This window comes from Phycodurus eques, chromosome 5, assembly GCF_024500275.1.
Source record: "Phycodurus eques isolate BA_2022a chromosome 5, UOR_Pequ_1.1, whole genome shotgun sequence".
NCBI classification, from domain to species: domain Eukaryota; kingdom Metazoa; phylum Chordata; class Actinopteri; order Syngnathiformes; family Syngnathidae; genus Phycodurus; species Phycodurus eques.
The window spans coordinates 20,801,372-20,816,360 of NC_084529.1; the positions used below are offsets into that span (position 1 = coordinate 20,801,372).

General features: G+C 42.0%; 1 protein-coding gene across 1 annotated transcript in view; it reads right to left on the minus strand.

Annotated features, from left to right (window-relative positions):
* Positions 1-1,851: 1,851 nt before the first annotated feature.
* The window catches only part of tmem117 (transmembrane protein 117), a 37,823-nt gene continuing 24,685 nt past the window's right edge, over positions 1,852-14,989 (minus strand). Inside the window, 5 exon segments of the mRNA XM_061676641.1 lie at positions 1,852-5,380; positions 5,382-5,704; positions 5,706-6,052; positions 9,230-9,359; positions 14,126-14,285. Coding sequence (XP_061532625.1) covers positions 5,323-5,380; positions 5,382-5,704; positions 5,706-6,052; positions 9,230-9,359; positions 14,126-14,285 — 1,018 coding nt within the window. The 3' untranslated portion in view covers positions 1,852-5,322.

Genomic DNA, 14,989 nt, shown 5'->3' on the forward strand with positions numbered 1-14,989 from the left:
GAACAATTAGCACTGATGAACAATTCATGCCCGGCAACATTTGATTTCAACAATGTAATTGAGGCAAGGACTCAGAATTCATTTGTTAACCAGTGTATTTAATGAAACACTGATATTTGTGAGGACACCTATTAATTGATCGAGGGAGGCGTTTTTTTTTTGATGCCGCCAATTGCCCTCACAATCGCTTCATGACTCCAGCAGATGCACTGGGGGGAAAAAGTCCTTTGAGTGTACTTAATTTGAACATGTACATTGGTTGCACATGATTCAAATGTGTTGAAATGACATTTTAGTTTTAGGAGAAGAGGGGTAGCTTATGTAAATTTAACACATTTTAATCACGTGCAACCGATGTACGTTCCAATGAAGTACATTCAAAGCACTCATTTTATCAGTCTGCACGGGTGCAACAGCAGGTGTTGGAGCGCAATTGCGTCGGAGACCCTGGGGATGCCGGAGAAGACGACAGGGACGGTGGACGAATCCCCCGAACGTGGCTGCGCGTGGCTGCGTCTGCACTGATAAAAAGAGTCCTTTGAATTTCCTTAATTTGAACATGTACATCGGTTGCACATGATTAAAATGTGTTGAATTGATACAATTTACCCCTCTTCTCCCCCAAAAAATAAAATATTTTTTATTCAGTGTGCATGTCCACTCCTGTGTATTAAAATAATAAATTGAGTCATCAAAAAGGACTCACAGTTTTTGATATCCTCTTTGATATGCTGATGTGCTTCTATTTGAATTCAAAAGATCGATTACAAATACCACACATACAACATTTACACATGAACCTTTATCTCACACGGCTGAGTGTAGTTGCTGTATGAACGCATTTGTTATGAGTTCTAAAAATACACGATATTAACCTTGTGGGGTGATCAGAGTCAGCCACATGTGCTCCCAATTTCTTGCGCACCTCCACTTCATTGAGCATCTTCACATTACAGAAAAATGATTTTTCTTCATTACCTTGCTCATTGTCCTTTTTTCCTGATCATGCAGCGATCAGGTGCAGGGTTCATTTAAATATGATTTGCATATTCAAATGTGGGCGTGGACAGGGAGGAGTCCACATTGATTGGAATGTACGAAGGAAATGTGCTTGGATTCATGCGTACGCACAGATTCATACATCTGGATATTTTTGTGCGTACGACGTTTTCTGGATTTGAGCGTACGCCATGTTTTAGTAGGAAATCCACAAAAGTCTTTGTACATGAGGCCCCAGGACATTTAGCGGGTTGTAGCTTTTTTCACCACAGTGCCATCTCCTGGATGTGGCAGCACACTTCCTCTACCATGTAACTTCAGCCATCAGACACTCCACAAAGTTGAGTGTGAGGTCGTCACAAGTTGAGTCAGCGGACGAGTGGCGATTGGCGGGGTTGGCGACAGGCTCCATTTGGCTTGTGGCCTGTGGCGGCGTGGGGCTAGAGGTCCCCTAATCAGCAGTGATGGGAGTAGATTTTTACTAATAATCTTTACTTTCCCGGAGCCTCCTGGCGCTTCTGCCTTTCTCACGTCACGCGCACTTGCGGCCGACAACGAGGCGCTCTAAAGTGGCCTCACCAGCACGGAGCCCTGGTCCATGCACTGGCTCTCAAGTCAGACTCCTTAAACATGTATAATGTATTTAAATATAATGTAAACATAATGTTAAATTGAGTGGTGCATTTAGAAACCAAATATACAATTTACATGAGCTTTAAACATTTAACAGGGTTGTTCTTGTTTCATGAATTATTCATCTGTTTCTTTTTTTTTTCCACTCTAACAGCACCAGGAGATTGACCACAAAGTAAAAACGGTGTAAAAATGTACAAATTTATTGGTTCAGCAGACATTTTGAATACATTGAGCAAACGATGATTTTTTTTGTCCCCTTTGAAAAAACAAACAAACAAACAAGAAGCGATGTTTTTACATTAGCGACACATTAAAGCCCCCTACAAAATGAACACTTAATGTCTTCATAGGTCCATTTCATGTTTAAATTACACGACCGAGCGCTTCCAGAATATTATGGGAAATACATCCACCGCTTCACCCAGTGGCCGCATGCACGCCCATGTATAATGAAAAATATACAGCCTCTTATGTCAAATCAAACGTCATTTAAATATCCACACAATGGCTGACTAAATGTTCATTAAAACCTGTATAATTAAAGAAAGTGCTTACAATATACCATATTTGTAAATATCAAATTCAGAGAGATTATGAAACTGTGTTTACGCCACCAAAGTCAATATTTAATCAGATGGGTTAGTATTCCTGTAAGTGCATAAATGTTTATTGATTTATTCTTTTAGATTTTGGCTCCTTTTAAAAGTGAAACGCATTCCCAATATTACAGTGTCATGCACTGAGTGTCTTATAATTTGGATGAATGCAAAGGCAAATCCTATTATTGCACTTATGTCTGTGAGTAATACGTTTGTTATTCAATTAGACCTTTCTCCGTATGAGGTTGTCACAAATATATGCAGAAAAAAAAGGGAGGAAAATGGTAGCAATCAGGAGATGTTTTACAAAGCTTTTGAAGGACAATATTTGAAAGAAAGAAATGTGCATCTACATAGTACGACACCAAACGGGCACAAAAAAAAGAGGACAAAAGCGGGCACTTTGGAACAAGGCAAAGCCAGGTCTCCACTTTGATGGAGAAGGCTGGCATAAAGTTGCAAATAGGAAAGACTTTACACACAGCAAGTTAAGAGGTCATTTTGAAAACCTTTCAACTGTAATAAAATAAATAAAAACTGAAACTAAAAAGAAATATTGCTTGTTTTTTTTAAACTTTTGGTTAATTTGTGAATAGTACTGTAACTAAGTACAATTATAAATGTTGAATGAAACTAACATTTTCCCGACACTATAGCGCCTTGAAAAAAATTCAATAAAAAAAGTTGAAGTCTTTCCATTACCACGCTTGTAACTCAGAACACTCATGTCTCAAATCATCCCTCCCTATTGAAAAGAATGGAAATACCATTAATCTGTTCCGACCTACTAAAAAACAACAACAAAAACTTTTGGAATGTCTCTTTCTTAATAAGAAAAAGAGCAATCTATAATATTATACCTTAAATACTATAAAATAGCAGAATTTAAGGCAAAGTTATGTGGCTGTTTTAAATACCCAAAGTGTAATTATTTGTTTTATGTTTAGTTTGACACTTCAAATGGGAGTGGCACTAAACAGCTCGAAGCTTCTTTTCTGAAGAATTGTTGACTGTGCCAGACTGCTGCTTGTTGTAAAGTGACTTCAGTTTACCGCCGCCATACAGCAATTGTATATCAATTTTTGCTTTGTAATCAAAGCAAAAAAAATACAAATCGTTCCAACGATGGCGCTTATCTCAGAAAACTTGTAAGTCGGGTCACTTGCAGCTCAAGGCAGCACTGTAATTTGTTAGCTGCTTGCTACAACAATTAAGCGTCAAGATTTAAGACTTCTTATGCTACGTTCACACCGCACGCGCACCGCAAACCTTTGCCTCACGTAGATTCCCATGAGGAGTTTCCAACATTTCCCACAATTTTGAGCAACAGTTTATGGAGACACTTAAAATGTGCGTCTTTGTATTTATAGAATACTTTAGTTTTCTATTATATCCTCCAAAAAATACAGAACTATTAAAAATGATTAAGCATTTCCAAAGTTTTGAAGGTTTTCTTTGTAAAAGAAAATGTTTAAAAAGTCAAGTTTATGGCATCGAGACTTCTTAGGCATACCCAAACATCTGAACCAAATCCTTTCTGCTTATCACAACAAGCCACAATTGAAACCATGAACATGAAAAGTGAACTTTTGACTGCCAATAACGTTTGGCTAAGCCAATGTAGAAACACCAATCTATATTGGTGTGTCTTCATTTCACAGATTTAATCATGCTACTCCAATCTACTCCAGGTGAACGTGGTCAGCTTTTATTTAGAAGAGTGAGAATTGCACAAACTCTTGAGGTGTCTTGTTGGGTTTCCTGTTGATGGAGTTGGTCAACGCCTTTCAAAGGTGTTATTTGTCAAGATTAGCGAATGAATATTACTGGGGGTCCTTGGTTAACAATAGCGATGTAACCCAAATGTGTACGCAAGTCAAAACACGCCATAGTCTATCACTACTAAGTGAAGGCAGTACTTTGAGCCCCGCCTATTTTGGGTTCGTTTTCACAAATACACCTATTCTGTTTTTGGTTTTTTTTCGTGAATCTAATCCTCAGCTAATCGCAAACGTACCTATGCCCGCTTTGTGCTCTTTCTGTAAAGCCCTAAGGTGCCACAAAATGGCACCAACGTCATGGCTAATAGATAAGTATAAATTGGTGTCAAGGAAGTATTGTTGAAGTGATAATGTTTTGACTGTGAGAAAAAGAGCAGTGAATGTTTAGCCCGGGTTGTTAATGGAAGTTAAAGTGAGTCTTCGCCGCATTTGTATTTTTTTTTTAAAACGCCTAAGCTAACGCTATTGCTTGACCATTGCTCTTTTTACAGATTGTGAAGTGACGTCATAGATGCCAATTTCCTCGCACATCAAATAATCTGAAAGCCATTTATTTTTAGAGCGTTTGAAATTATATTAAAGTATTTGGGGCTCATAGCTCAGGGTATATTTTGGGTTTAAACTATTACTGTAGGCAACCATTAACATTTAAGGAGTTGTAATTCCTTGCATTTTTTTGCTATTGGCAGCACAACAGTCGCTAGGCCCAACAAAAAGCAGGGGTTTACTGTAGTAAAGTCATAATCATGCTTCACATTTGTATGAAAAAAACATTTCTGGACCCTAAATATCAACTAATCGAATGAAAAACAGTAAGTATGGCGGTGAGTGTGCTTCTTGTGCACACGTATTCTTACGCCGTTGCGCAAACTAGCTATTTGTGCAACGTTTGTAACCTCAAAACGCTGTTATGTCTGGACTGTTCTAATCCGAGGACCCCCTGTACTCTGATTACAGCTAAGAGATGAAGTTGGTATCAAAGTGTGCATAAGATGACTGCAGCAGATCATAAATATCATAAATAGAACATCTTCAAGTACTATGTACTGATCGAGGTTTATATTTGTGAAGTGTATGAAATGTCAAGGCACGACTGTCGCTGTGGTACGACGAATGGGACCTGAGACCAGTGGCAGTCAAGGAAAAGGCCTTGGGTAAAAGGCACTGAATTGTGGAAATGCAAAATATCCCAGGAAGCACCGTGCCAAAGTTGTGCCTGGAAAGATCTGTCGAACAGTTTTGGCTTCACAAGAAAGCGTTAAGAAAATATACGCAGAAAGGCTGATATGGCTCTCTGAGTTCGTAGGTCATGGCGACTCTTGGCGGACGTCTTGAGAGACATCCGGTTCCTCGCACACCTCAGTCGTCCTGATTGACACCGAGCCACATGAGGAACGGGGTGTCTGGAAAGACGCCCGGTTCCTCAGGCGGCTCTGCGTCAATCGCAACACCGGGGTGTGTCTCTTGGGTTTCCGTCAAGCTGGCAGAGGGCGTCGCTGCTAAGTGCGCTCCGTCCACCAAGAGCAGCACGGACGTTCCCGAGGGCTTGAGGCTGTCCGACACGCTGAAATCTTGCATTTCTTCGGGGGTGGCACCCATCTCTTTGCTATATTCGGTCGGCGACTTCCTCATCATCCGCTCGTAGCTCCTGTCTTGGTTTTCCGTCAAGGTCTTGCTGTTCTGGAATCGGACCCAGCCGCCAGACGAAGAAGCCGAAGATGAAGAATGCCATCAGGCTGGGGATGAAGGCCAGCCACTTGATCTTCATGCTCGCCCCGATGTAGCGGCTGTGCAGAAACATGTCCTGCTTCACGTAGGCGCGGTTGGTGCTCGGGTCAACGTTGGTGGAGCGCCACTCGAAAGTCAGCGTGCTGCGGTTGAACTTCTTGAGTGTGTCTGGCTTTTCCACGTTGAAGATCTCCTTTTTGGGCCCCACATACTGACCGTACTCATACGGCTGGTAGAAGATCTGGTTCTTCCACATGTTCAGGTCCAAAATCATCACCAGGAAGATGATGCCATAGTTGAACCACTTACCTGCAAGGAGACACAGGTAAATCCTTTAACACACTGGCCATGTAAGCCATGTTTTCATCTTTTTGTCGACACCAAACATTCACAGTGCATGGTAGAAAAAGTATGTGAACTCCAAATGACTACTTCATCACTTGCATGATTTGTTTGGCACAAGTTTTTCGACGCAACCATCACATTTTTTTTTTTACCGGCAGTGGTAATCAAACTTTTGGTAAAAACGAGTGGCCCAAAATTACTCCATGTTTGGTTGAGGTTTTTGTTGCCAAAGGATTCTCAACCAGTTATCGAAACGAACGGTTCACATACTATTTCCACTCTGCACTGTGACATTTACATTTATATGTTCTCTTCAGTAAAAGTAAATAAATCTATCATAATAATAGTAATAATATGCATGGAAAGATATAATTGTGTAGTATTAGTTTAAGAAAACTGTTTACTGTTGTGACTTGCATAAAGATCAAGTCACATTTATGACCAATCTATGCGGAAATCCACATCATTCCAAAGGGTTAACATTCTTGTTCTTGCAACTTTACTGGAGCAAAGATATATTATTCGTTGTATATAAATAATTTCCAGACCAATTAGTTGAAATTGGATCATTTCCCGCGGCACATCTGATGATCTCTCACGGCACACTAACGTGCCACAGCACAGTGGTTGGGAATCACTGGTGAAAGGGTATCAATGCTGGATGGGAGGTTGACGTCAACGTGCTAATTTGCTAACTTCCGACGCAGTATCAGAGGCGGACGCGACCAGAACGTGAACAGAATGAGACAACTGACACTCACTGCCGGCAGACCTTTATGTTGAAAGCCATTGCGCTGACATCGTAATAATGAGGAAAGCCGCGACGATTGCGGAAATGCCTACTTACGACACGAAAATGTCCCAGTCCTAGGTTGCGGTCTAAAAGGGACAGGCAAATAAATCCCAGCTCCAATTTACTACTTCGTTCCGCCCGAACCTACCAGAAAACATTTAGACAAAAAAAGCTGCCTTCAAATTGCCTTTTTGGCTCGTATCTGATCCAATCTGCTGTTGGTTTTCCATCGCTAACATTGAAAATAAATGGATAAGCTGTCACATGTATTTATCACAAATTGTCCCTTTTTTCTCTGTATATAGAATATAAATATAACTAAGGCGTGGGGGAGGCAGCCACCCATTTGTTGGACCTCTACAGTGTCTTCTAACGAGATCATCAGATTAGCCCCGCTGACTGATAGCGGGCAGACGTCTCCCAGGTAGACGGGGCTCTTGTCACCTCAATGTGGTGAGCTCCTAATGAGCTTCAAGGAAAACCAATCACATCTCCACCAGGTCTAATAAATACACATTTCGCCAGTGGCGGGCAGGTGAATCACTGAGTGCTTGAACGGTTTATTTCGTGGAAGAGGCGACGGATTTAGCGTCTTGAGGTCACGAATGGAGAGACCGATACGAATGATTGAAAATAAGAAATAGTTCTCAAGAAATGTGAGTTATGGAGAGATACTGCTTGCGGGAAAGTTCCGAACGAACATAATGAACAGGAAGCGAGAGCACTGTGAGGTGCACCTGCAGTATGCATTGGAAGTGCATACAAAAACATTAAAGAATCATTATATATATTTATTTATTTTCATTGGATCTAGAGGAAACAACATCTGAACTGTTATGCTGCACAAGGACAACAAATTACACCAAAACTCTGATGACATTTGACACTAAACTTTCGGTATAATCGGCTTTCGGATGACATTCTAGGGCGAACCTAAAATACACTGTAACGTTTATAGGTGGAATTAATTTGACCTTCTCTAAACTTTTGAATACACTTGTCGACCTGTTCAATGTTTCAGTACGCACGCCCAACTTGCTGTTCTCTAACAAGGAGCTGTATCGCAAAATTCCAAACACTTGTTTGATCCATGAATCGACTAGGGCTGTGAAAAGAAATCGGCTAACTCGGCTAAATTGACCACAAAAATTGGTCGACACAAAGGTTTCTGCCTCAAGGCAATACAAAATATTCATAAAAGCAGATTTGTGCCGCCCAGACCCAATTTGCGTTACCTGGAACCATTTGGTCACTGTCTATGTTTACCGGACGGACTTCTGTTTCAGACACACATACTGTTGGACGAGTGAAAAACATTGCCAAAAATGACAGAGGAGGCGCTGTGATGTTTAAGACACTATTAGAAGTGCAATAAAAAAATATATATGTCTTTTTTTTATTTTATTTTTTCAGCAAGACAACACATTCATGGACTTCAGCTTTTGGAAAAGTGATTGACATTATTGCCTATTTTCTGACATGTTTGGAATAAAACCAGTCATACAGAACGGCTGCCCGGTCTACCCAATTTGAGATCCTAAAGCCCACCAAAACTTTAAATCAAAACTCTGATCAACATATGTGGCTAGGATCAATCATTTTCCAAACAATGTTCCATAAATATGTCCAAAGCACTGAGTGGCTTTGTTGACGACATTCAAATAGCTAGCAAGCACTTTAATATACTGTAGGTAACCGACTCACTCCACAGTATCCCTCCTGACGTCAACATGACCTATTAATTTCTCGTTACATTGTCTACATTAACATATGAAAGAGTTACTCAACTTACTTTTTCGTCCAACATTTGATCGGTCTGATTGTTCATACATGAGATACGCCATATGGTGCATTCAATCGTAGCACGTAAATGCGTGCAATTGCATGTTAAAAAGGATTTTAATGGTTTGAATGGCTGCAAAATTGTGTTTGTATATACGAGTGAGGGGTAGCAGGGGAAATATTCCGTGGTGCCTTGTTTTCTTGCTCTGTTACGGCACCTCTGATTCTGGTGAAATGTGTTACTTTTATGTTTTTCGCCGTAAAAAAAAAATTGTCAACATAGTTACATGATATTTTATTAATAAAAGGTCCCAGACAGGCTTACACACTCGTGCATATGTTTACAAAATTGACGAAGGGGCACCTTGGACATCAAGCCACACCCTCCCTTCCACGCACCTGCCTAGCAGGCATCCTTTAAAAGAAAATGTAAAATCCATCTTAATACATTAAAACCGCAACCACGGAGTTGCAAGTAAATGAACACACAACCCTAATGAACAATTCCCTTATGATGGCGCAACAGTGTCAGTAAATAATATAAGGAAGGTGATAAGTCAACATACCTGTGATATGAATGTGGTACTCCTCCTTGACGATACTTTTGCAGACAGGAAGTTTGAAATTCACCTGTGAGGTTGACAAGCCTGGCAAATTTATATCCAGGTTACCCATGAAGTGAGGGAACTCCCAGTCCTGCATACGCACACACACACACACACACGCACACACAAACACAAATAAAGTCGTAGCCATATTGTGAAAATGGACTTTTTAGTTGCTCGTATAGTAGTCGCATTTCTGGAGTACCAGCCCACCCATCAAGCGTGATATTAAACAACCAAGTAAATCTTTTGTAATCTGCTTTAATGTGTCTCAGTCTATGATTGAGCAGCTAGGCTCCAAGATCTTCCATTGTCACGCGACCAGACTACACGGAAGCACTATCATGTCGAGGCCAAAAGGTAAGCACAGCTGCAGTGTTAACAAACATTAGCCTTAGTTCTCAGTGGCACCAATACATACTTGCTCATCAAATTTTCGACAGCGTGGGGTATTTGTGTTTGGCGATGTTGTGCACCACACTGCGACAAACAATTGACAAGAATAATTCAAGAGTACTTCTCTAGTTTGGTGATTAAATGTGACGCCCATGTGTTAAAATACTGTTGATTTATGGTTGTGTTTTAATAGTTTAACAGTATTGGCTTCACGTCTGGTGCATTCATTTGCAGTCTAGAAGCAGAGGGAGGCTCGGACTCTCAAAAATGCCACAAAAGGTTACTAGATTTGTTGCTCATTGCTTTAAAAAATGATATCGCAAGGGGAGGGGGGGTGGGAGGACGGGGGTCGCTCGATAAATTGAACACTGATTAGCATACCCTAGATCTGCGTGGTAACAAATTTGCATGAGACTGACCCACACCTCCAAAACATGAGTGATTTCAACGAGTGTTAAAAGTACACTGTAATTCTTAATCCCCAGTTTTTTCTGACCGAAGAATGTCAGAGACCTTTTTAAGACACGTGGGAAGTATTTGAAATGGTAAAAATAGTAGTAGTAGTAGTAATAATAATAAAATACAATAATAATAAATACATAAATAAATAATAAATAAAAATCGCACGATATGTCTTCCGTAAACATTTTGAAACTCTTCATTCCCTGTGCTGCTCTTCTGGCCTTTTGTCGTCACCTTTGCAGACTTTATTTCTGCACTTAAAACGGCTAACCAGTATACGATGACACACCAGCATCTTTTATGGTGACAGATGCATCGGGACTTGTGCCAAAAGAAGAATACAGCTTTTCAATAGCCGTCCAGTCAAGCTCATCGTTTTTGGAATGCATTTAAATGTCTGAACACAGTATTTCATTGCGTTCCCATCTTATTTTATTCAGTGTTGTGTTAGTTAAAGGTTAAAAAAGCATGCTGTACAGTTCAGTGGACACAAAATGTGTTTAAAAAAATTGATAGGTTCCTTTTTTTTTGTATGCTTAAAGAGAGTAATGAAAACACTTCCCCTGACGAAGATTGCCATAATTCCTGCATGAAGGGGTTTAATTAATCAAAACATGATTTTGCTTATTATTACTGCCAAAACCCAGACACTTTGGATTTTATGGACCTAGAATCACTTAATATACCTGCACGCCTAGTGCGTATTACTAGATTGAATTAATGCCACATGGTAAGATTCACAATGTGCTATAACAACTATAACAAGCTATTAATGAAGTCCACTCCTCAGTCGGTACTGCAGCGGTTGCTGCTGGTTTCCACACTAACAGGCATGAGGATTAGTGAATATAAAGATGTGCAGCACAAAGACAATCTGTGCAAATCAGGCCAAACTCAGGAGACCCACCGCAACGACTTAAACCCACGGCGAGCCCATGCAACAGCCCGCCGCTGCCCCCCAAAGATATTAATTAAGCCCACCAGTCGTCTTGTGTGTGCCACGGTGGCTGCTGCCGTGCACCGCGCTAACAAGCATGGCATTTAAATGCTCATCAGACAAAAACATAACAATGACAAAAGATGTAGAAAATAAACTCGCTGGGTTTGTATTGCCACATAGCCACGCATGCACAAATAGACTTTTGACATTTAGCATTGTAATTACACATCCAAGTAGAAAAGTAAAACCTGGCTTGGAGGCAGGAATCTCAAACAGATCATTAATGAGCTTGAGAACAACAGCGAGCGTGTTTTCTCATGGAGGATTAACTGTGTATGAATCACAGCATCCTCGGTGGCAGCATGGAGATGTCCTACTGGTGAACACTAGAAGGCGTAGTGGCAGACCACAATAATCAATCTCTCCGGGGCAAGCCTTCACAGACGAGCGAGCGGTGAAGGAATGCTGCGACTCGCTGAAGCGGAATGAGGAATTAATGATATTAAAATGTGAGTAATTGCGTGAAATTTGTCATACTAGTGGCTATGCAAATTAGCATCGAGTTTAATAAGAAATTTGTTTTGCTCCTTCTGGTGTGCGTAGAGTATTTCATACAGAGCATGTCCCCTGTTTGACCTAGCTCACCAGCTGAAGTTAGCCAAACATGAAGATACCAACAGTACTACTATGAAAGCTATATGATGCTTCTTACACACATTGTCATGGCATAGTGCCCGCCACAAAGTACTGTCAACTGAGGAAAACAAAAAAAACAAAAAAAAAAGAACTGTAAAGAGGGTCCTCATTTTCCGACCAGACCAACCTACGGAGTTCTGTGGTCATGGAAGGCGCGCGATGAAGCAAACCACAGGTATAGGTTAGGAATTTATGTTTTTCATTTGATTACATTGGTACCTTGACTTACAAGTTCAATTTGTATCCATTGATACATCCATCCATTCCCTGAACCGCATGTCCTCAAGGGTCACGGGTGTGCATATTCATGAGTTATTTGTCGCAGTGATTGCGTGACCCCACACCCAGTGAAAGGGGTGTGTGTCTGCGGATACATGCAAGTAAATTGATACGGTTTTACATGCACAAAGACTGACAGAAATGTCCTGTAATTGCTGTGGCCGCACCGCGGCGGCTGAGGACCCCACCCAATCAATCGAGGGGCGGGATCAGGCCCAGGGGTCCACCCGAAAGCAGCCCGGCGCCCCGACAACTGGCCCCCCGGCGGTGGCCGCAGGGACCCAATGCCACCCCCCCAGCCAACCACCCCCACAACCCACCCACCGCCCCACGAGCCCCGCCACCCCAACTCCCCTTATCCCCCCAGGAGAGCAAGACGACCCCACACCCACCCACAATGCAGCCAGCAGACGTGCTGAAACCCGATCCGACACCCATACCCTCCCGATCCCATACCAGTCCCCCAGGAACCCTTTGATATGTGTATGTGCCCAGATGTGTTTAGTGAGAAAATATATATACCGTGAATGGTGTGAGTGTGTGCTCAGTGAGTGATTAAGAGGCATGGCATCTGCAGGTCAGGCTCATTAGACCGGACAACCACAGACGAAGAGGGCCATCCCTCCCAGACCCGCAGCACCAACTACGCCTAAATTGTGCACGGCATTCCAAAAACATGTCACAGCAAAAAGTGGATACACAAGTCATGTACGGTATGTACTTTCTGCCCTTTAATAGAAGAGCATTTATTTGTTGTATTTGTGACTATAGGTCGCTGGCATAGATAGATGAACAAAGATACATTATTCATCCATCCATCCATTTTCTGAGCCACCTCTCCTCCCTAGGGTCGCGTGCGTGCTGGAGCCTATCCCAGCTGTCATCGGGCAGGACGCAGGGTACACCCTGAACTGGTTGCCAGCCAATCGCAGGGCACATACAAACAAACAACCATTCGCACTCACAGTCACACCTACGGGCAATTTAGAGTCTCCAATTAATGCATTTTTTTGGGATGTGGAAGGAAACCGGAGTGCCCGGAGAAAACCCACGCAGGCACGGGGAGAACATGCAAACTCCACACAGGCGGGGCCGGGGATTGAACCCGGGTCCTCAGAACTGTGAGGCTGACGCTCTAACCAGTCGTCCACCGTGCCGCCCCAAAGATACATTATTTTTTTGTAAATAATTTTATGATGAATAGTGAAATTGAACATTTCCCACGGCACAGCTGGAGAGCTCCCACCGCACACTGGTTGGCAATCACTGGCCCAAGGTACTAGGTATGCTAACATTAGCATGTGTTTATTTGTATATCTAGCTGCGTGTCCTGAAATAGTACAATAATGCAGCGACCCAAGTGTTATCAGCTTGCCATGATTGGAATCAGAGCTGACTTGGAAGGGCCCGGTTTCCCTGATGGAAACAATCAATAGCAAGTTGGGCCTTTTTAAGAACCATGCAGTGGAAAGGGGGCATAACTAACCAAGTGACTGCGATCCAAATCATACTTTTTATTCACGCTTAGTAGCCATTCCTCACAGTTGTTGTTTTTGCCTAGACAAATACATTTGCATATTCATGAGCCGTAGTGAGACAGGCCCTATTGATGTTCCGAGCAGCAGTTTGTGTGTGTGCGTGTGTCTGTGTGTGTGTGTGCGTCCAATCTTGTGAGTCATCATGAAAGGAAATGAAGGCAGTTTGCATTGTAGAGCAGAGCTGAGAGTTCATGTTGGGTGAGAAGTGAGGCATAGGATGCACAAATGGCATAAAGTGTGCACATTTAGGGAGAATATATTAACATTTACACTGTGTGTCTGTGCGCGCGCGTGTGTGTGTGTGTGTGTGTGCCTGCATATATTTATGTCCATGCCGGCTGAGAATGATCAAACGCTCCACTTGCTGCTCTGTGCCGCAACTCCTCATTGATGAACTGGGAAAGGGGGATGGGAAGACGGGAACTGGCTACAAGACGGGTAGCAGAGATACAAGCCAAGAGACGTCCCTGCTACTGTACCCTCATTTGTGTGTGTGTGTGTGTGTGTGTGTGTTGTTTTTAATTGGCCACCAGGGAGCACTCCTACCTGCATGACAATGAGGAGATCGAAGACCAAGATGAAGGAGGCCAGGAAGGCTCTGGAGACCTCATCGCTGGGCAAGAAGCCTTGGTTCAGGCTGTCCCAGCAGATCCAGTCGGAAACGATGGCTAGAACAACCACTGACGTCAGCAAGACGAGCACGGTCCTGCGGCACGTTATGCCAAGTAAAGCGAGAGAGAGAAAGATTGTATTTATTAATGAATTAGAGAGGAAACCAACCTTGAAATAAACATTTATTTTCCCTAAAATCCAAACGCATTTATTACATCCTGGAAGAGAAGAAAGAGGCGCTACAGAGGGAGTCAACGTAGTGAACAGCAACATTCATTCAACAGTGTTCATGACAAGATAAGTGAAGTGTAATTGTGCATGCCTTTCTAAACACCATGGTGACTATAAATGTCACATTAACCAACACACAAGGGTTTTTTCTCCCCATCATGTTGTGATAAAGTTTTTAAACGGTTCCATTTTAAACTACACTGACATTTCATAGAGCGCAGACCAAGGCAGAAACCTCCTTTAGACCAGAAGCACTCACACTGTAGGATTCTCATGCACATGCCTGAATAATGTCATTATGATCCATTCACAGTGAGAAATAAGGAAAAAATAAATACATAAACTTGATTGTAGTACAAGTACAACAAAATGAGGTTAGCAGCTTTCAGATGCATTGAATAAAATACTGTTCAATGATTCAAGGACTTTAAGTGTCATTCAACACACATTTACACATGATATAGAATAAAAAGATAGTAATTTAACAATTGCTCCATTTGCACACTGATTGAGGAGTATCTGTCACATTTGCACAAACAACATTGTCCCAGATTATCGCACTACTCG